At 42.3% G+C, this 21,772-nt stretch overlaps 3 protein-coding genes across 3 annotated transcripts; all 3 read left to right on the top strand.

Moving 5' to 3' along the window:
- Positions 1 to 8,240: 8,240 nt before the first annotated feature.
- On the top strand, positions 8,241 to 10,244 carry LOC121856463. The gene is made up of 4 exons (XM_042352069.1): positions 8,241 to 8,296; positions 9,094 to 9,208; positions 9,407 to 9,498; positions 9,683 to 10,244. Exons 1-4 carry the CDS (start codon positions 8,241 to 8,243, stop codon positions 10,242 to 10,244), a joined length of 825 nt encoding a protein of 274 aa, XP_042208003.1.
- Positions 10,245 to 10,691: 447 nt separating this feature from the next.
- LOC121856462 lies at positions 10,692 to 15,244 on the top strand. Its single transcript, XM_042352068.1, has 8 exons — positions 10,692 to 10,886; positions 11,108 to 11,215; positions 11,713 to 11,817; positions 12,138 to 12,317; positions 13,212 to 13,352; positions 13,490 to 13,660; positions 13,781 to 13,959; positions 15,238 to 15,244. The coding sequence occupies exons 1-8, from the start codon at positions 10,734 to 10,736 to the stop codon at positions 15,242 to 15,244; spliced, it is 1,044 nt and encodes a 347-aa protein (XP_042208002.1). The 5' UTR covers positions 10,692 to 10,733.
- On the top strand, positions 15,016 to 19,928 carry LOC121856448. Its single transcript, XM_042352044.1, has 8 exons — positions 15,016 to 15,055; positions 16,014 to 16,105; positions 16,432 to 16,624; positions 16,942 to 17,133; positions 17,475 to 17,621; positions 17,908 to 18,006; positions 18,785 to 18,972; positions 19,399 to 19,928. Exons 3-8 carry the CDS (start codon positions 16,448 to 16,450, stop codon positions 19,544 to 19,546), a joined length of 951 nt encoding a protein of 316 aa, XP_042207978.1. The 5' UTR covers positions 15,016 to 15,055; positions 16,014 to 16,105; positions 16,432 to 16,447; the 3' UTR covers positions 19,547 to 19,928.
- Positions 19,929 to 21,772: the final 1,844 nt, after the last annotated feature.

The raw sequence follows: 21,772 nt of genomic DNA, 5'->3' as shown, positions 1-21,772 counted from the left end.
TGCACATTTACGTTTACAAAGAATAATATACCTTACATAAACAACCACTTCAGTTAATTTATTGAGTTGATACAATTAAGTTATATTTCTCAGTTCAATTAATGAAAATACCTTTATTTAAGAAACCCACTACGTGCATGAGGACAATAGTTCAGTACAGAAATGTTAATATGCGTAATACTAATGTTGTATTTAGCTTTAGTTTTCTTATATGTTTTAGTAAGATCACTATTATCAACAACTAATAATTTCGAGATTTATTAGTAAATATATCTACTCTAAAGGAATACCAATAAGATCATTCACAAATATTCTTCCCGCCATAAGATTTATTTAGTGTGAGGAGTTGTTGTTATGGCGGCGGTAACCTTGGCAACGCACGACGCCACAGTCAGCTGGTCAGTCCCGCACGTTGTTGGTATCGTATACATTAATTAGTACAATCAAAGCCTCTTACATTATATAAGCTGTACATCTCCGATATATAATATTAGGTGAGTCTATTTATATTATACAAAGCTCAACAATTATACAAAGAAGATATTGAACACTTGAGGTCTTTACTGTTTCTTCAGTTTCCAGTCATTTACAATAATACGGGCTCTATGATGAACTTTTGTGTTACATACGAAAATAAGGAGTCTGCAATAGGCCGGTTGGCCTGTGCATGGCAGCTCCTGTCGAGAGTTACAACCACTCTCTGTCATCCGTGAATCTATCTAGCCTCCTTTTAAAACTTTCCAACGTTCCAGCACTTACTTTAAAGTTGTTAAGCTTGTTCCACTCGTCCACCAACCCTATTTGTGAACCAGTTCCTTCCTATCTCCCTCCTAAACCTAAACTTATCTAACTTAAATCCGTTGCTATGAGTCCTATCCTGCTCGGATATTATAAGAACTTTATATCCTTTATTGATTTCCTTTCACCCACTTAAATACTTCTATCATATCTCCCTGCACTCCTCGTCTTTCTAGGGAATGCAAGTTTAGTTTCTTTAATCTATCTTGATATGGAAGGTTTCTACGGGTAAGTCCCGGAATCATTTTCGCCATTCTTCGCTGCACCGACTCCAGTAAATTGATATCCATTCTATAATAAGGGTACCAGAACTGAACAGCATAATCGAGGTACGGTCTGACTAGCGCAAGATATAATTGCAATATGACCTCCGCACTCTTATTACTTACACTTCTCGATATAAAACCTAATACTCTGTTAGCCTTATTTCGAACATTAACACACTGTTTTCTAGGCCATAGGTCCGGGCTTACAAGTACCTCTAATTCTCTTTCACAAGTCGACTTCTCTAGGTTGATGTTAAGGCTGTATACATTGACAGTATTTGTTCTTCCAATATTATGTACGCTGCCCTTGCTGGTGTTGAATTTCATTTGCCATTTTTCTGACCACTCCTGCAGTTTATTTAAATCCTCCTGTAGTGCATTTGCATCCTGCCCTGAATTAATCTGCCGCCCTATTTTGGTGTCATCCGCAAACTTGGTTATATCACTGCTGATCCCAGTATCTAGATTGTTTATGTAGATTATGAACAAGAGTAGACCCAGTACTGAACCCTGGGGAACCCCACTGGTTACACAGTCCCACTCAGATTTAACACCATCTACGCTGACTCTCTGTGTTCTATCGGTGAGCCATGATTTTATCCAATTTAAAACTTTCCACTCGATACCATGAGCCTTAACTTTTCTCAGAAGCCTCTGATGCGGTACTCTGCCAAACGCTTTGCTAAAGTCTAAGTAAATAACATCGTAATTTTCGTCATTATCTACTACTTCGAAGACTTTCCTAAAAAAGTCAGCAGATTTGTTAGACAATATTTTCTCTTTGTAAACCCATGTTGAGAGACGTAGATTAATTTTTTTTTCTCTAAATGCGATCGGATGCTATTTGCTATAATTGATTCAAGAAATTTCCCCACTACTGATGTCAAACTAATCGGCCGGTAATTTGACGCTGCTGCTCTGTGTCCCCTTTTGAATATGGGTACTACATTGTAGGTTCTACAATTAGTTGTTTTAAAAATTGTCCTGTACTGCGTCTAGGAAGTCTTCAGATTCATAGTCTCCTATAATGTTGTCCCAGTCAATATTTCTGAAGTTGAAATCCCCCATAATGCACAGGTTGTTATATTTTGCTGCCCTACTCATTTCCTGCCATATGGGAGGAGCTGCATACAACAGCTCTCAGCAAGTCTATTTTATTTCTAACGCTCCTACTTTGTATAGTATACATTTAAACATACCCTTCCCTGGTACTGTTTTGCCCCTTGTCCTGAGTAACCAATTTTACTCCCCAGGACCTGCTTGTTTTTTAACTCCCACTTACCCTGACCTCTCTCTACTGGCGAAACCCCCCTTTGGAGTGATAATTTCACGCTCCAGGGATGCAGACAACGTCTTTACCCCCGCGCGAGACAAGTGTACTCCGTCACGACTGTACAGTGTACAGGTAGTAGTTGCCATAGAATGGTTGCCAGCTATCAATGAACGCCCAACCATTGCTTGCACAATGTTTTTCCAGTCGGCAATTTATAGCAATTGCCCTGGACAGCCATTCACCACCAACTCCTCTTCTAAGCAAGACACCACATACTATCGGGATCCCTCCCCTATCTCTAACCTTCCCAAGCGCCTCCCTATACCTCTTGAAAAGTTCCTCACTCCTAACCTTTCTTATGTCGATACCTCCTACACTAAGACACACTACTGACAAAACCCTATCTATCCTCTCAGCTACATGCCCTATCCCAACCCCAGGAAAACACACCCTAGTCCTACGTTTCCTATCTCTTGCACAAAAAGTCCTATCTAAGAACCTCACCTGGCTGTCCCCAACTACCACGACCTTACCACTGGGCAGGGTTTGAACAACTGCCCTTTTCTCGCCTGGCACCACACCGTCCTGCCTCTTCTCTTCCTCCAACACTTGATAGGGGTTGCCGTACTACACACCCTGATCAGCTTTTCTGAGTCTGACCCTGGTCCCCTTGGAGACAACCACTCTCCACCCCTGCTCTTCCTTCGCAGGTGTCCTGCTAGGCAGGACACCTACCTGAAGGAGTTCAGTCCTGAGGGCTTCGTTCTCCCCCTTTAAAACGTCTATCTCTCTCCTCAACTGCTCCAGCTGACTTAACAGAGTGGCCAGGGGGTCGTCTTTCCTCACACACCGTCCCTCTTCCCCCACAACACAACGATCCACGGCCATTTCCGATGGTCACTAACACGAGCACTTAGAGGCACGCCCTTCTCCAAGCTAGGTCAGATCGGTACTGAACTAGGTCGGGTTGAGTGTAAACTGGGCTACCTAGTATGAACCAATAGATCTGCTGTAGTATCCTCCATTCCTATATTCTAAACGTCACCACGCTTGATTCTCCTACCTATAGCCTTTCTTTGTTGGATGTAACATATCATTCATACTATCATACGCGGTGATATACTAACATACTAAAATTATTAGTAAAATACTCAGTTATATACCAGCATACCACCTGGGAAGATATTGGAAGCATAACGTATTGTCTAATAGTAGACCCTGCTGCCATATGGCATTCCAAAAATTGTGACCAAGGTTGCTGATCTGATTTTCTGCCTCATTTACACACAATTGCAGGGTTTCAATTGTTCTCTTACTTTGACAACACAACATACATATATCGTTTCTCACTTTTGATTTTCTGTATTTATTTATAGTCCTTTATTAATATTAATATTTTTATTTAATATTTTTTTATTAATGTTTATTATTTATTATTATTATATTTTCTCCCCCAGGCCCTGAGGTGGGTCATTGACCTGCGCTTTGATGGGCTAAACCCGTAAAAAAAAAATCAATCAAAACAAATCGTCATACACACAGGAAGGATATGGCGGGGGAAGGTGGCGCTTACGACTCCTTGAAGATGGAGGTTGATCGTCTCTGTGAACAGGTAAGTGTCTCCACTCTCCAGCAATAAGTACCTGCAACTTTTGACGCCTAATCAAATGTAAGCAAATGACAAATACAGCTTGACGTAGAGGCTGTAAGAAGGGCCTGATTTTGTACGTAAGCAGAACACGGACTCTCATGTCCTGTTGACAACTAAAATGTACAGTAGGTGCCATTGGTAGAACTCCCTCCTCTCCTCGTGCATTTCTTTCTATTTAAAATACAGAAATTTCCTGCATAAGTGTCATCTGCACATCTCTTATCAGTCTCAGTAAATTGATGACCTCGTTTCACTTGCTATAAATCTCCATTAACCAATAAAATCATCATAATTTCACTTCCCTGGTTTGTATCACACGTTTACACTCCATTAATGAATGAAAACTGTGCTCGTTTTCCTTTCGTTTACGTTCTGCGGCAATTCTCTAAGTCACCTAACCACAACTGTATTTGTGCGGGTTCACACCACGAATTATCTCTCCGTTAAGCAATAAAACCAGTGTCATTGACTTATTGATGTTGGTTTACACCTCAAGTTAAGTTAAGCTATGTTAACTTTACATCCCATGTTAAGTTATATTTACATTTCGAGTTAGATTAAGCAAATTTTGTATCCTGGCTTAGATGATAATACATTAAGCGTACATACATCCAGAGGTGGGTTACATTAGGTGAGGATAGATGTACTGTAAGTCCAGGGTCAGGATAGGTTAAGTTTGTACTTAGAATTAAGTAATAATTAAAGTCACGTTCGGTAAAGTCAGATTTCAATTTAAAGTTACGTTAGGATAAAATCTGAGAATAAATGAACTGGCGTATTCTACCAGCTGGAGACGCTGCTGGAGGAGAACAAGCAAGTGGACGGGGAGCACCAGTTACCTGTGACGGAGTTTACCTTCAACCCGCGGCGCCTGGCAGCCCTCCAGGATAAACTCGTGCAAACGTGAGTTTACATAACGCTTGTGTGTAGCATTCGTGGTGTGTTTGAGAAATGCTGGGGTATGTGAGTGGGAGGAATGCTAGTGCATGTGTGTGTGTGTGTGGGAGGAACGCTGGATGTGTGTGTGTCTGTGTGTGTGGAGGGACGTTGGAGAGTGTGTAGGGGGAATTCTGGGATGTGAGTGTGGGAGGTGGGACACTGCTGTGTGTGTGTGTGGAAGGGATGCTAGGGTGTGTGTAGGAGGAATGCTGGGATGTGTATGTGTGTGTGTGGGAGGGACACTGGGGTGTGTGCGTGTGGGAGGGACGCTGGACAGTCTCGCTGGGGTGTGTGCGTGTGGGGGGGAGAAGGGGTTACTAGGTTTTGTGTGTGTGAGAGGAATGCCGAGGTGTGTAGGGGGTGGGAATACTAGGGGGTGCCTGGGAAGATGCAAGGGTGTGTGTGTGAGGATGCTAGGGTGTGTGGTGTGTGTGTGTGTGTGTGTGTGTGTGTGTGTGTGTGTGTGTGTGTGTGAGTGTGTGTGTATGTACTGTATATAGTGTTGGGATGTGTGCTGGTATGTGTGTTAAGGAGATGATGTGGAAACGGAGGAATGTGTCTGTGGTGTTCTTGATGTATAAAGTTTGTGTATGGGGGGCGTAGGAAAACTGGCTTCTTATTCTGGCAACAATTCCTTAACTCGGGCTACGTTTCCTGAACTGGGCCTCCTGTTATGACAACTTCTCCCTCAGAACTTTAACTTCGCAACATTTTCCCGAATTGACGGTCGGAATTTTTTCATAAGATGGCAGGTTAATGGGTAAAGAAAACGCTTAAATTCACTATGGTAATGATATTTTAAAATAAATTAGGCCCAAAAGTGTAGAAATTAAGGGTTAAAGTTGCTAAAAAGTCACGTGAATGAAAAACTCTGTGATTGGTTGTGACGTCACTGGTTCCCTCCAGCTGCAGAGAGGGAGCGTAGAGGCAGCCAGCCGTGGTGTACATAGTGTCCATTATTATGTGTTGTTTACCAGCAAAATTACAGGACTTTTGGCCATATACAATGTTGATATACACAGGCGTACCTTATTTTTGGGTTAAAATAAATTACTGCTCAAGTATCATCGTGTGTATTTACTTGCTGGTTGCCAAAATGATAAAAAAGACCGATAACTCCAACATGGAAGTTTTCATCACTGTTCTCTATTTCATGTCTGGAAAATATAAGTTTTCGTTACTGATGTCTATATTTAATGTTATGGAAGGACTAGGGACGACCATGACCAGGGGATGGGCTTGAGATGATCAGATGACAGATGTAATTTAACGTGCATAATAGCTGGATGGCGGAGTTCTTGATAATACTCTACAATCATAAAGACATCTACTTTTGGTAAATTTCTTTCATCTGCCTTGATGAACCCTGGAAGTAGTTGACCAACCTTCTCAGCTGATCAGCTCTGTAAATAAATATTATTAGATAATTAATTGTGCTTTACTGTGCAATACAGTAATGCTATATTGAATACATAAATATTACTAAGCACATTAACTTTTTCAATGGATATTAGCTGCCCCTACTACAAATTTCATAGTACCGTATAAACATTCCAAACAATGTTGGTATTATTTTGGTTTTGGTCATCTGGGGAACCTTATTATTTTAACTGTGGGATTAAGTACTTTAAACAATAAGACACATTATCTCTATGGGATTTCTGTCGCAAAACATTTTTCTATAGCATAAGAAAATGCAGGTCATAGGTTAGGTTAGGGTATGATGAGTTATATTATAAGTTTTAAGGTTAGCTTAACATACACCGGTAAGGGGGGGGGGGTGGGGGAAGTAACTCAAAACTAGTGATTTCCGATAGAACTGAAGGTCAAAATCGTTCATAACACATCGCAAACCATCAGAAAAAAACAGTCTGCATGACTAAGTACAGGGATGACCGAAACTTAAAATTTACCTTATATAGCCTATCTCGAATCTAAACATCAAAATACTTATGGTAGTTAAATTAAAATTTTACCCTTTAACAGCCCCATGTTGTCATGTTTACCTAGCATCAGGAATTCTCAAAAAACAAAGTCCTGACAATGTCATTACTTCTCAATTGCCTCGTAGCTCCATGCGTACGTCGGCTGCAGGGAAACTGGTGACGTCATTGCAAATGGCGGCCCTGTTTCTAGAGAAATCAACTTATCTTGACTATTATAGCAGGACTTTAAACTTTTATTACAAATTATATATACCGTATCACTTTACGAAAGTGGCAGGGTGTATTTCTTGTGTTTACCCAGAACGGTCAACTCGTCAATTACGGTCGTTTTTTGTCAGTATCCTTAAATTTGGGGGTATTGAGGTCGGACTGAAGCAATATTGTAATGACCTTGTAGGTTTACGTAATATTATGTTGTCTAGCACTCAGGATGGATGGATGGAAACTCTAGGTGGTGGTTTTCTTACTTAAAATATATTATATGAAAGACAGTCTGGTGCTGGAGATGCCGTGTGGTGAGAGGCTTGCTCAAGAGACACGTTCAGTGAGTAGCGTGCTTGAGGAGGTATCTGTGCAGGAGCTTCGTTAGAGATGTTGCGTGTTTAGGAACTTAGAGAAGAATGAATTTCAATGGTACTTGTATTGGGGATTACTGGCCACTTCGCAATTGGGCTATTTCGGCCGAAGCTGTTTGTTTGCAGAGTCATTTTCTTTGGACTTCTTCCTTTTGTTGTTCTTTTTACTTTTCAATTTCCATTCTTCTTCTTGGTCTTGTTCTGGTATATTCTTGTAAACGTCTATAAACGGTGTTAATGTTAATATAGCGTTTTCTTCGGTCTTGTTTAATTCTGGCTTCTTTTCTGTGGTCTTCTTGGGGTCTTCATAATTATTTTCTGTGGTCTTGTTCGGGTCTTGATTCCTCTTTTCTTCAGTTTTCACTACAAGGAGAGCCTCCTTGTAGCTCAGTTTTTCCTTACTTCGCACCTTAGCCACCCTACACTCCTCCCTCCACTTGGGACACTCCCGGTCGGAGGAGGAGTGAGGGCCACCACAAGCTGCGCATTTCTTGGCGGCCGCCGAGCAGTTGGTGTCCTGGTGCCCGGGTGTCCCGCAGCTACCAACAGACCTCCAGAGCACGACACTTCCGCGCCAGATGGCCGTACCTCTGGCATTTGTAACATCTTGTTGGTCTTCTTTCATACGGTCTTACTGGGATCTTCTCCCATCCCAGCAAAACGGTGCTTGGTAGCTTCTTGGGGTAGCCAACCAGCGTAGTTGCACTGGTCAGCTTCTGTACTATTGAGAGCTGGTCTCCGATCAGCTCGGCCAGTTATTCTTTTTCAAGATGTTCAATCTCGGTGTGGGAGATGACTCCCAACACCAAGTTGTCCTCTGTGCGAGCTTCCACTAGCATCTGGATCCTGTTAATTTCTGTTATGTTGGCTATTTGCTGGGCCTCTCCCCATTCCGTGAAGGTGACGATAAGGCCACCACTGTCTCTGAGGACGACCCTTGTTACCCCCGTGATTCCTGAGGAGTCAAAATACTTCCTCAGGACAAGGAGGTTTAGTTGCTTGGGCGAAGGGCATGTGACTGGGTACAGTCTTACGGCCTTCGCCTGGTTACAGGTGAACATCGTCAGGTTCACGTAGTACCTCGGGAACAGAGAAGATCTTACCTCGCCGAGGTGCAGTTCTCAGATGTTTCAATGGAGAGACTGCGAGCTTATATACATGCAGCCGAAAGTAAACCCGTTTCTTGACTCCGTTGCTAGGGAAGACCTAGGGAAGACGTAGCAGGTGGCGACCCCCCCCCCCGAGCAGTTGGCTGGTTGCTAGGATACTGTCGCATTGGAATGCGGATGTAGTTGTAGGGGAGAGATCCACTACAACCTTATAGTAACATGCGTAGATATAAGTGGTTTTTAATTTTAAACATATTAAGCTAAACCCAGGCTTCTACATGTGTTTTCTAACCCTCAAATACCAGGACTTTCCATAATGTCTGTTTACATGTACCTATAGTTACCTGGTCTGTTAACACGTAACTTAGACCCTAGTTACCTTGCCTGTTTGCACACAACTTACAGTAGACCCTAGTTACCTGGCCTGTTTACACATAACTTAAACCCGTTACCTGGCATGTTCGCATATAACTTACATCCTAGTTACCTGGCCTGTTTACATGTAGCAGTGTCTTACGTCCTCACAACCCCGACAGGGAGGTGGGCGTGGTACGGGAGGTGGAGCGGGCGAGGCTGCAGAAGTTGTTACAGTGTCACCACTTGAAGGAAGCTGCCTGGGACAACATGCTAGTGAAGTCTCGCTCTCTCTTTGTGAGTTCATCACCACTGTATATATATATATATATATATATATATATATATATATATATATATATATATATATATATATATATATATATATATATATATATATATATATATATATATATATATATATATGCTGATAACCACAAGGAAAGAGGCCTTCTAAGTAAATATAAATGTAGCTTCTGATTGGTATTCTTGCAGTGCATCTGTAGTGACGTCAGTGTGAGGAACTATCCAGTGATGGTACCCAAACCAGGGGCGTGGTGGGCTGTCTTGAATGTGGTGAAGGCGAGGTGAGACCCCCCTCCCCCACCATACTCTTATTCTATATTATTCTTTTTAATAATTTGGAATTTGTGAAGCATCCTTTGTCTTTTCTCTCTTTAAGTATTTACAAAGTTTTCCTTAAAATTTAACATTTCTCTCTGTGTATCTCGCCTTTCATATTTCGGTATCTACTTGTTCCTCACCGTTCAGGCTACGGGAGGTAGAAGCCACTCAAGTGTCCTCTAGGAGTGAGGTTCCCACTAGCCGTACTAGGAAGGCTGGCGTGTGGAAGAAAGCCACAACGGAGGTGGGAGTATTTTCAAGGGTTATAATGAAGGGGGCTCCACCGGCAGGGGGGAAACCTGCGGGAAAGTCTTTCAAGGACGCGGGGAAGCCTTCCAAGGAAGTTGGGAAATGGACTTCAAAAGAAGTAGGGAAAGAAGATTCTAAAGAATTGGAGAAGGAGACTTTACCGGATGTGGCGATGGCTTCAACGGACGTAGCTAAGGCTGCACCTGACGAGGTAAAGCTCCCTGCGACCGAGGTGGACATTTGCGAGAGTGAGGACGTGGAACCTAACCTGACTGAAGCCGAGTACCGCCATCTGCTTTACCCGCAGCTCGAACTGACCAGCAGAGACCGGGTGAAGCGTCAGCTGGTCCTCCTCGCAGTGAGTCCCAACCGTCACAGAATTTATGTTCTGATTAAAATGCCCTCTATGTTTATCATTCTAAACAATGTTTTTATCCGATGGATGACTCCTATATTTTAGATTTTCAGTTGACTAACAGAGTTTACTGATTAAATGTGAATTCTTTGATGGATGGTCTTCCCGACGAGCAGAAATTTCCTGAGCTTTCGACGTAGCTGGTAAGGCAGTAACGGATTAAAGTTAATTGAGTATCCCCTAATATTTGTTCGCTAAATACAGTTTCTTTGATAAATGGTCCTTAAAATTTGTTTTAAGTATACCATTTATTAGTCAATTTTTTTGTCTGGAAGCTAGTCCTCAAAGTTCACGTTTTTTTTAATAAGTATCCTTTATTATACACACATCAGATGCATTACATTTTCTATAATAATTGAACATCCACAACATTAAAAATTTTCCGAAATAAAAAACAAACGAAGAAGAAATTAGCAACAGAGATGTCACCGACCACCCAAGAGGCCAACAAACCGATCAGTTGCGAAGAGAATAAAGTAAAACTAATTAAAAGTGACAGGATACAAAAATCTGAAATTAAGCTGATAAAAAACAATGAAGAGATACAATAATCCTCCCATCTTCCAACAGTTCCTGAAGAGGCGGCTCCAGCAGGGCTTCAACACCAGGTTCGACGCTGTTCACCAGAGGAAGGGGCGAGTCATCGAGGAGGTGCACAGACTCACCCGAAAGCGCCGACAGCTCAAGGTACTGTATTGTACATGTTGAGGCCTTGACTCTCTCTTGGCTTCTTTATCTACATCTCTCTCTTTAACTTCAACAGCCCAGGGTATATTTTGAAGAATCGATTGTGTCATAGCAGGGAGGGAGGGAGGGAGGGAGGGAGGGAGGGGGAAAAGAATGAAATTAAGTTGTAAACAAACATTTACCTCATCATCGCCTTCACCTACTGTACCCCCCATCCCCAGGAGGAGCTGTCGAGAATACGTAAAAGAGGTGACAAGAGCCGAGGACATAGCGGCAGTACCAGTTCCAGAGGTGCGTCCGAGGGCGTGCCAACACCTACCCTCCTTCAGGTAGGTCCAACTCCGTCTAGGGCGATAACAAGAGGAACGAAAACAGAATGGAAAGGGATTAAAGGTCCATCAAGACTTTCTTTCATTCGTGGGAGAAAAAACAGAGGCGGGAAAGAGTGAGAAAAATAGGAGGAAGAGGAGGGGGGAGGAGAGTTTAGAAAGAGAAGTTTGAAGAGGATGAATAAGTAACGGAAGGAATTAATAAGGAGGAGGAAGAAATTGAGAATAAAAACAAGTTAAGTAAGAAAAATAGGAGGAAGAGAAAGAAGGCATGAAGGGAAGGAGAGTTAAGAGGAAGAAAAAAAAAACACTAGCATCATGTTGGTCATTTCATCCCCAAGAGGAGGAAGAGAAGGATTAAAAAGTAGATATATTTAATGAAAGAAGAAGGAAACAAAGGAAGAGGCGGAAAAGGGATGGAATGTGAGTTAGAAAGAAAAAAAAAAGAGTGGGAGGGGGAAGGAAGACCTCTAATATATATCTTAATCTTTTGTCAGGAGGAAGAGAAAGAGGAAGAGGAGGAGGAGGAGGAAGAAGAGTACGAACCGTCTTGGGAACTCGAGGAACGACCAGAACTAATGCTGCAAGTGGATGATACTGAGGTGATTATATATTGTCCCTGTCTATCTATTGTTCTATCTGTCTATCTAACCACCTCTCTTTCTCTGTCTCTCGATCCATCTCTGTCTATCGATTTATCTATCTGCTTATCTGTGTATTTATCTTTCTGTATATCTATTTTAATATCAGTCTGTATGTTTGTTTGTCTTTATTAAATCACATCCCTCTATTTCATCCGAAGAGTAGACCCACCAATCACGTCACTCGCTTTTATTCGAAGAGTAGACCCACGGACCAATCACGTCACTTTATTCCATCCCAAGACAAAACCCATCAATAACGTTACTCTTTTCGTCATTAGGTGACCAAGGAGGAGTCCAATCACAGCGAGACTCCTCGTGCTGTTCCTGACGGTGCTGTTATTGCACCTTCAACAGCAGGGGCTCGAGAAGCGTGGACAGATGCCAGGGCGTTTCTATCAGGACCTCGACATATGGGAACAGAGAATGGCGAGGCGTCGTCAACGACTCACTTCTTCCAGGTAGTGATGCGCGCGACTCCTTGCAGCCTCCCTGGGTGAGGATTGACAGAGGTTGGTGCGGTGAATACTCCTCGCAACTCAAGTATGTCTTTATTGTAACAGATTGGTGTAAGCTAAAGCACCAACAATCCCAAAAATATGAACAAAATTATAACAAGAGTCTATCATATCTATATACATTATCCTAGCTTCATGCAATGGTAGAGAATCCCTCTGAAAATATCCTTTTCACTAATTTACCTGAATTTTGTCCCCTAACAGTTGCTACCAGAGCCTAGGACATACTTTATCAATACAGCGCATTGGCTGGCGGAGTGAAGTGCATTGGGTTTATCTAGAAATTCATCACTTAATTTTTTTTATTCTGTAATTGCATATAATATTAACAATTAAGTGTTGATCTAGAATGATATACGATGCCGGGAAAGTAAAAATCAGCACGTGGGACACATTGATAGCGTAGATATCTTAAAGTGGAAAAGAAAAAGTTAAAAACGGTCAGCAGCGTTTGTTATTGCGTCACCCTCTCGTTCACTGTATCCATCAGGCGTGACTCGACCAATCACACGACCTTCCTTTGATTTGGCCCAGTTGCAAGCTTGGAGTAAACAGAATAGTTAAGTCTAAGTATAATTTTGAAGTTATTTTAGGGGGTTAACTTATACCTTACCTTAGGTGCATTGTTACATCTTCAGGTACGAGGAATATTCATCGAGCGAACCTTTGCCAATTTGGCCCCAAACTGAGCCATTTTGTCTCCCCCAGAATGTGTGCGCCATGCTTACCACTCTCACAAATTTCCTTCCCATTGGTTACCGTAATATTTTATAATACCTGATTCTAACTGGGTAATTTTCATCTGACTCTTTCCTTCCTGGTTAATGACAAGCATAGAAGCCGCGGGAGGTTTGGACATGGGCGGAGGCGCGGGCGTGGAGGGAATGGAAGGCAGCCCAGGATGAGGAGGCCAGGAAGAGGAAGGCACACGCCACTACCCTCACCCTCCAGCTGGAGAGGATCATTCCTACCATCAAGGTGAGTGAGTGAGAGGGAGAGAGAGGGAGGAGAAAAATTTAGGAAAAGTGAAGGAAGGAAGGAAGGGTGGGGAGTGAAGAATAGGGAAGGAGAAAGAGAAAGAAAGTATAAATCTGTCTCACCTCCACCTTCTATAGAGTCTTCTTCAGGAGTTCGACAGTCAGGTGATCAGCTTGGTGGACTCGCGGGTGTCGACGGATGAGGCGCTGTTGCTCTACGATCTGGTCACCGTCAGGCTGCGTCACCGCCTCGCTCAACAAGACCATCTCAACGACACCCTTAAGGATCTCAAACAGCGACGCTGTCAGGTTGGTCCTTGAGAGTTAGTGTCTTTCTGAATGCCTGCATCCTTAGGGGCTTGCAGGAGTGACGCCGCCAGGTTGGTCATCGTGAACCAATCCCTCTCTCTTTCACTCTCACTACTGCAGGTAGAGGAGCGGGTGTCGCAGGTGGTGAAGGAGGCAGAGGGCAGCAGTAGGGAGGAGGCAAGGGCAAAGGCGAAGCAGGAGCGGATACAGGAACAATTGAAGGAGGAGGAGGTGGGCTTGAGGAGGGCTCTCATCAACCTGCCGATAGACCAGTACAACCACCTCTTGATGCTCTACAGGTACACATACACTTACTTGTATGTTCAAGTCCATACATATGTATTTGTCTGGACTCTCCTCCATCTTTCACAACGTAAACAACTTTGCGTAGGAACTCTCCATCGTTATTTTTCTACTGGTCTTCAAGCACCGAGGGTTAGCAAGGCCGAAAAAAGTTAGAATAAATAAAGGTTAGAGTAGTAAGGTCTCTACAATAGGAGGTAATAGTTGGATAATGACGGGAGGTCTGTACCATCAGCATCGTTGTTGTAAGTCTTGGAGTGTTTCGGATCTCCTGTGGTCTTGTGAGTCCAGTACATGTTCATGTCAGTAGGAGGCGTTTAAAATCCTTTCCCTTCCATGTGTCCCCTCCACTTCCCAAGGGACCACTTCCCCTCAGGCGTCACTTCCCCATACTCAGACGTCACTCCCTCCATTCAAACGTCACTTCCTCCACTCAAACGTCACTTCCTCCACTCAAACGTCACTTTCCCATACTCAGACGTCACTCCCTCCACTCAAACGTCACTTCCTCCACTCAAACGTCACTTCCTTCACTCAAACGTCACTTCCCCTTACTCAGGCGCCACTCCCCCTTTCGCAATCGTCACCGTCACCCACATCGCCGCGCACATCGCTCACCTACGTAGGTCACTTGACACTTACCAAACTTGCTTATTTTATGAAGAGCTGAAGTCTATGGAATAGAGAGAGATAAAGATAACGATAGAGCCAACAAAGGAAAGTATTGTTAACTTATGTTTATCAACGGTAGACTTACCTGTTTTTGTTTATATGACTGATCAACTCACCTGTTGTTGCTTATATTACTGATCAGCTCAGCTATTGTTTTTTATATTACTGATCAACTCACCTGTTGTTGTTTATATTACTGATCAAGTCACTTGTTGTCTATATTACTGATCAACTCACCTGTTGTTGTTTTCTTTGATGCAGCAGGAAAGCTTTTGAGCAGCGGAGACACCTCGACCTGCCCATCAGTGCCAGGGGTCCCAGGAGGGGGATGGGAGGAGGTGTGTCGATTCCCTCACTCCCCCTCCAGCCCTGCCCCCCAGCCGCCTCTAAAGCCCAGCCTGCCTCCCAGCCACGCCCGAGGTGAGAGAGAGAGAGAGAGAGAGAGAGAGAGAGAGAGAGAGAGAGAGAATTAATTCCCTCGGTTAACTATTTTCTCTTTATTTCGCATAGTTTTTCTTTCTCTCTCACACTCCTCACTTGTTCAATTCATCTCCAATATTCTCCCCTTTTTTCTACCCTTATTGTATATTTACTTATTTCAGTTGTTAAAGAAGGCATAGTAATATTCTTATAAACTAATATATACAAAATACACACATACGAGAATTAATGAAATCACTGCATAAAATGAAAGCATGAAACAAAAGAGCACTGTGATGTAGCTCCTTCAATCCAAGTAGCGCTTATAACACTTAGAAATATCACCACCTAAAGTCACCTCACTCAATAAATTAAGTCGAGGGTTTAATTTGTTGTATTCATGGGGTTATCATACTCAGGGGTTTAATTTGTTGTATTCATGGGGTTGTTATCATACTCAGGGGTTTAATTTGTTGTATTCATGGGGTTGTTATCATACTCAGGGGTTTAATTTGTCGTATTCATGGGGTTATCATCATACTCAGGGGTTTAATTTGTTGTATTCATGGGGTTATCATACTCAGGGGTTTAATTTGTTGTATTCATGGGGTTGTTATCATACTCAGGGGTTTAATTTGTTGTATTCATGGGGTTGTTATCATACTCAGGGGTTTAATTTGTTGTATTCACGGGGGGTTGTTATCATACTCATTGGTTCATGGTTGAAACGTTTTAATGCTTTTTTAAATTAAACCTTTTAGTTCTAAATCTGAACCCTGATTTAAAGAGTTGTGATACAGATTTATCGAAGTGTCACTTCAGTTTTGTGATCTACAACATCATAATTATTATTGATGTTTACTAAAGTTTCGTGATTTTAATTTAATAAATCTTAACTTCGAGTCTTTGATTTATAACGTTAGAGAAAATTTGGGTTACGTTTAGTGACCTTTGACAGCGAGGCGGCACACGTCGTAGCAGTATCAGGCCTTCACGACCCGCCAGCGGCACCTCCCACAGCGACGACCAACGGCCTCTTGACGATCTCAGGTGAGTCTCTCTACACCTGTACTACCCCAAGGTAATGTTCTCCACACCTGTACTACCCCAAGGTAATGTTCTCCACACCTGTACTACCCCAACGGTAATGTTCTCCACACCTGTACTACCCCAAGGTAAAGTTTTCCACACCTGTACTATCCAAAGACTACAAGAAGCAGAGGTGTATAAAATGATCTTGATTTGTTAAAATGATGTAACCTGATTTTAAGTTGTTGGGGCTAAGAGAGAGAGAGAGAGAGAGAGAGAGAGAGAGAGAGAGAGAGAGAGAGAGAGAGAGAGAGAGAGAGAGAGAGACCTCCCCTTACCTAACACAGACTCGGGGACGACATAATGCCCGAAGGACTGACGGGAGGCACTAGGACCTGGCGACAATTCCTACGCTACCGCCGTCGTCGTCAGGACTTGCAGGAGGAACTAGAAGACACCCAAGCCAAGAAGACCTCCGCAGCTGCCCACCTCCAGGCCATGGACACCAAACACCAAGCTCTCCTACAGGAAGCCAAGCAGGTGAATCCGTCTGTCTCTCGTTCTCTATCTATCTATCTCTCTCTATTTATATATCTATCTCTTATCTTTCTATATAATTAATCAGAACTAGTGGTGTTACAACGTATACTCAAGCCTAGTGGTGGTGCTACTACATATATTGTACTCAGGTCTAATGGTGCTACTACATATACTCAAGGTTAATAGTTCTACTACATACTATATATTCAGGGCTAATAACGCTGCTACATATAGGCAAGACTATCTGATAGGTAATAAACTAATGATTAATGACACTGACAATAGCATCTTCATGCCAATTAAACTTGTTGAGTCAGCTTGACGAGGACGTATCGAGGACCAGCCGAGACCTTAGGCTCTTAGACGAGGACATGGAGCTAGTGCTGGTACTCAAGAGTGGCCAGGTGAAGGTGGACCTAGAAGCCATGACGGAACTCTTGAATCCAGACTTCAGCGACACACGACTGGTAAAGCACGAGGAACTCAAGAAACTGGAAACCACAGCCGAGGTATTGTTTGTTCACAGTGTGCGTACGAAGACGTTGATTATTATCGTACTCAATGGTTTAGTTATCGTACGAAGAGTGTAATTTGTTGTAGTCAGTGGTGGAGGTGTTTATATGTATTTAGATGATTCAATATTTGAGTTTCTCCGCTAGACGAAACTCATTTAAGGAATGGGGCTGTTGTATTTATTAAGTGAAACACCGGCTTGTAAATTGGCGTATAGTTAAGAGCATAACGTAAAATTAAGACTTCAAAAATTAAGACGAGAAAACAGTGTAAAAAACTAATTTTTTATAAATAAATATACATTTCTCTTTTCTATCTCTCTGCTACGGATTTGCAGAAATGTGTAGAGAGTGAGAGGGCGGACGGTGTAGGAGAGGGTGGAGGTGAGAATGGAGAGGTGGAGGCGCTCAGAGCACTTCGGGGACAACTGCAGCTGGAGGTGGAGCTGGCTCGTCAAGACCTCCACCATATCAACACCCTCAAGGTAAATATCTATCCTCTAGGTTAGTCCTTCTAGCTTCAGGGCAAGTGCCGGGTTACTGTGTGTGTGCGTGTGTGTGTGTGTGTGTGTGTGTATCAAAATTATCATCTTTTCATCATGACAATCAATTCCCTTAATGTATGACAAAAAAACAGTTATACACTTTCTTTGCTGTATAAATCATAAATGCTATAAATCATAAATGATTTATAGCAAAGACAAAATTTATATGTAAATATGTATAAATTTACCTTTTTTCTTAAAGTTTTGTCATGTATTGCTCGCACAGGTCGGTCGGGACGTCATGGCAGCAGCGACCAATGCAGTGGCCGGAAGTGGACACCATGACCCCTCCCAGCTCTATGCTTCTCTCCAGCGCCTCCAACAGGTCGAGTATGACGAGAGTAGAAAAAAATTCTGCCATTTCTATCAACAAACATTTAGGACCGTTTGCCAAGTAAATTATGTCTCTGAGACAGAACAGAGTTCAGAAAGGACGAACTGAAGAATGTTGAGACGAAACTAAACCTCATACTCTGGTGGGGATATAATTGACTTTATTCTTATGTACAGGTAAAACTAAAGTATGATCCATAGAAAAAAGTAGTGTATAAAAAATTGGAAGTAAGTGTACTAAAACCTCAAGGTCAAGTAAGGTATCACGGTAAGGCTTATTATAATTTTCTATCAAACCCTCCCGAAAAAAATATCAAATTCAAATTTGTGTGGCTTTGTTAATTGTGGATTTGTTAGTTTTCATTCGTGAATTTGTGTACTTCGATTATTCCTAATGATGCTATAACAAGATAAAAATCATGAGGTGAAAAGAAAGCCCAGTTTCACCTCTTTCAATTATGAACTGATTTGATTTGATTGGATGAAACTTAAATCTGAATTACAAACCCTTAAATATAATGTGATCAAAGCCCATAGGTGATGCTGTGGTGAGCTGTCAAGGTGTGTGTGTGTCAAGGTGTTTGTGTGTTGAGGGAACTGTCAAGGTGTGTGTCCAACAGCTCTGTTCATGTGGATGGGATAAGTGCAAAATTCAGATATATCTTTGTAGTTGAACGTCGGTATCCATTTGATTATCGGTAAAAAGCTTTTCTGTGTAGGTGATGATCGGTCGGTATATAGCACCTGTTTGGTTGTGTATGGGTCCACAGATTCACGGGGAGAGGGTGGAGAGCATGGCGGCGGGGTCCAACAAGGTGGTTAAGCAGCTCCGACAGTCGCGCCGCAAAGTCAGCAATCTCCAGCGTCAAGTGGATGATCTCGCACAGGAGATCGATGACCTGCAAACGCAAGTCGCCCAGGCTCAACCGGAGCTACACCTAGCCAAGAGGGAGAACAGGTGAGGGTGGATGAGTGAGGTAAAAAAGATAGAGGGTAAGCTAAGTTAGAGAGAGGGGAGAATAGTGATAAACCGTAAAACACGTAGCTGACGACACGTACACGTTGAAATATATAATTAACTTACCGTACAATAAGTATGCAAGTGAGCTTGTAAGGTGTATATGGCGGCTGTTAGGCTGTCCTTGGTGGAAATGAACTTCTGACTACCACTGTTTATATACCTGCACTATGCACCTGTACCATGCATTGTCTATTGTGCATTGTTTGTATCCCTGTACTGTGCATGCTGCGTCAATGTAAACTTGTATGGCGATATAACTGAATACACTATCTACCTTCTTATATACGTATGTGTGTATTGCATGCATGTATGTATCTAGCTATCTGTCTAGTTTTCACGAATTAACGCGTCATTTTCTACCAGGCTGCGTCGAGTGATGGCGTGTAGTGACCTCACCACCCACGCCAGGCAGCGCCAGGCCATCATACTGGACTTGGAGCATGAGTTGGACACGCTCCGGCTACGCACTTTCCCTATGCTCTCACGCCCACCCCAGCCACCCACGATCTGATCTGTCAAAGCGTTCTGATCAGCCACCTGCTCTGCCTAGTTACATTAAGGTCTTCGTGTGATTTAATAGTTTTGCCTCTGACGCCCAATACATTACTTCTGGTAGTCTTTGGGTGATGCCTGACCAATCAAGGAAAGGTCCTTGTGTAACTGGTCTGTACTCAGTGAACCGATCATATATTATCATCAAACTACAACTTCACAAAATTGAAAAGTGTCAGCGGTGGAAGTAAATACTACAATATACCCTGAACTAATTACAAGACAGCTGCAGCCTCGTAAGGCTCACCCACGTCTACAGTACATTGTAATTTATCGTTGTTGCTTACTTTGTTTCTGTATAATACTGGCTAAATAAACTTTCAAACTATGTACTAGAAATTGCTAAATAGTTTTAAAATAAATGAAAAGTTCTTTGTAGTAGCAAGAACAGAGGACAGTTTGATATTTATTTTCCTCCAATAGTTTATTTTTTTGCAAATACTGAACCATCCAAGCTGGCAGTCGACGGCGTTTCAGACGTAGAATCAACGCTGAAATTAAAGTTTGACGTCTTTTTAACTTCAATTCAACATTGTAAAGCAGCTGGAAGGGCTATAATCGAACAAATAATAGTTTATTTATTTATCTATTTATTATTTTTCCTTATTATTTCACCACGTATCAATTTACTAGTTGTTCGGGCAGTTGGTCTTTTTTTTTTTAACTTTGTTGTGAACTTTATCGTCCAGTGTTAGTATAGGAGGAAACTGGAGCACCCGGAGAAAACCTGCCATTTTTCCCAAGATCACACTGGACAACACCTGTATCACATCTGTCCCAAGCCGGGGAATGAACCCAGGACATGGTATCAACTTTATTTCATGTTAATTGTTACGAACTCACGTGTAGAGGGATGAAAAAATGTGCCTGACAGTCTAAGGGGGAACCTGGGACTCGCAACAAAATAAATGGAATCTTTATTTCCTCAGATTATGACCATCGAGTCTTAAAAAGACATATCCTATTTCTGGGTTTTCACCAAGAAGGACAAGAGGACTATAAAGGGTAAACAAATTTAAAAAAAATTCTGATAACAAATATTAAAACTTACCAAGTAATACCAAAGGGAAAAAAATCACACTTTACGTTACAATAAACAATATTAAAATTATACAATTTATATCCTACAGTTATTAAACCATTTCAATTATACCACCTTGTCATTCCCACATGTTGTGCCCCTCTGAGGGGGGAATCTACTGAACGTGATTTATAACAGTATTATGGCCATATTCTGAGATAACGTTAGGGTATGTTTGGTTGAGGTTAAGTTAGAGTAATCTTCTTTCAGGTTAATATTATGTTAGGTTAAGGTTATTAGGCTTAAGTATGCGTTAGGGTAAGGGAGAGTAGTCTTTTAAGATCCTGTTCTGTAACTGCCTGGACGAACAAAAGGTCCTCAGGGACTGGAAAATGGCTTATGTGAGTCAAATATTCAAGCAAGGCGATTGTTACCAGCATAGTGTGTAAAGTACTAGGGAGCATCATAAGAGATGTCGTGAGGAAACATCTACCACGAAACATCCTTGTAAAGGACTGCCAACATGGTCTTGTGCCGGGACACTCCTGCTTAACACAATTACTCAAGGTACTGGATGTTTGGACTAAAATTCTGGAACAGCGCTTAATATATGTAGATTTTGCCAAGGTTTTCGATAGCGTACCCCTTAAAAGGCTGAGAATTAAACTGGAAGGGTACGAGATTCGGAAAAGTGTCCCAGCGTGAATTGGACACTTTTTTCAAGACCGCAAGCAGTGTGTGGTGATTAATGGCACGAAATCGTCACATGTACCCGTGACAAGCGGGGTACCACAGGGTACCGTCAGGGTAGTGTACTTGGTCCGTTGTTGTTTGTTTCATAAATAACATGCCAGAAGCTATACATTCCTCCAAAGAAATGTTTGAGGACGATGCCAAGTTATTCAGGTAAATTAAGAACCAAACAGACTGCGAAGAAGCCAAAGAAAGACCTCTGTAAACTTCAAGAGTGATCGAAGAAATGGCGGCTAAGATTCAATGTCACGAAGTGTAAGAGGATACACCTAAGTCGTACAGTTGTGGAAATGTGCTCCTACACCCCCTGTGGTAACCCGTGTCTCCAAACGGCACCGTCGCAGTAGTAGTATCACTATTTATGAATGAATGGGTATTGGTCGCGTAACGACGGAAGTGATTGGTGGATAG

The sequence above is a fragment of the Homarus americanus genome, unplaced genomic scaffold (genome assembly GCF_018991925.1).
Source record: "Homarus americanus isolate GMGI-L3 unplaced genomic scaffold, GMGI_Hamer_2.0 scaffold29324, whole genome shotgun sequence".
NCBI lineage: Eukaryota > Metazoa > Arthropoda > Malacostraca > Decapoda > Nephropidae > Homarus > Homarus americanus.
This window is presented reverse-complemented; position numbering and strand designations above follow the sequence as displayed.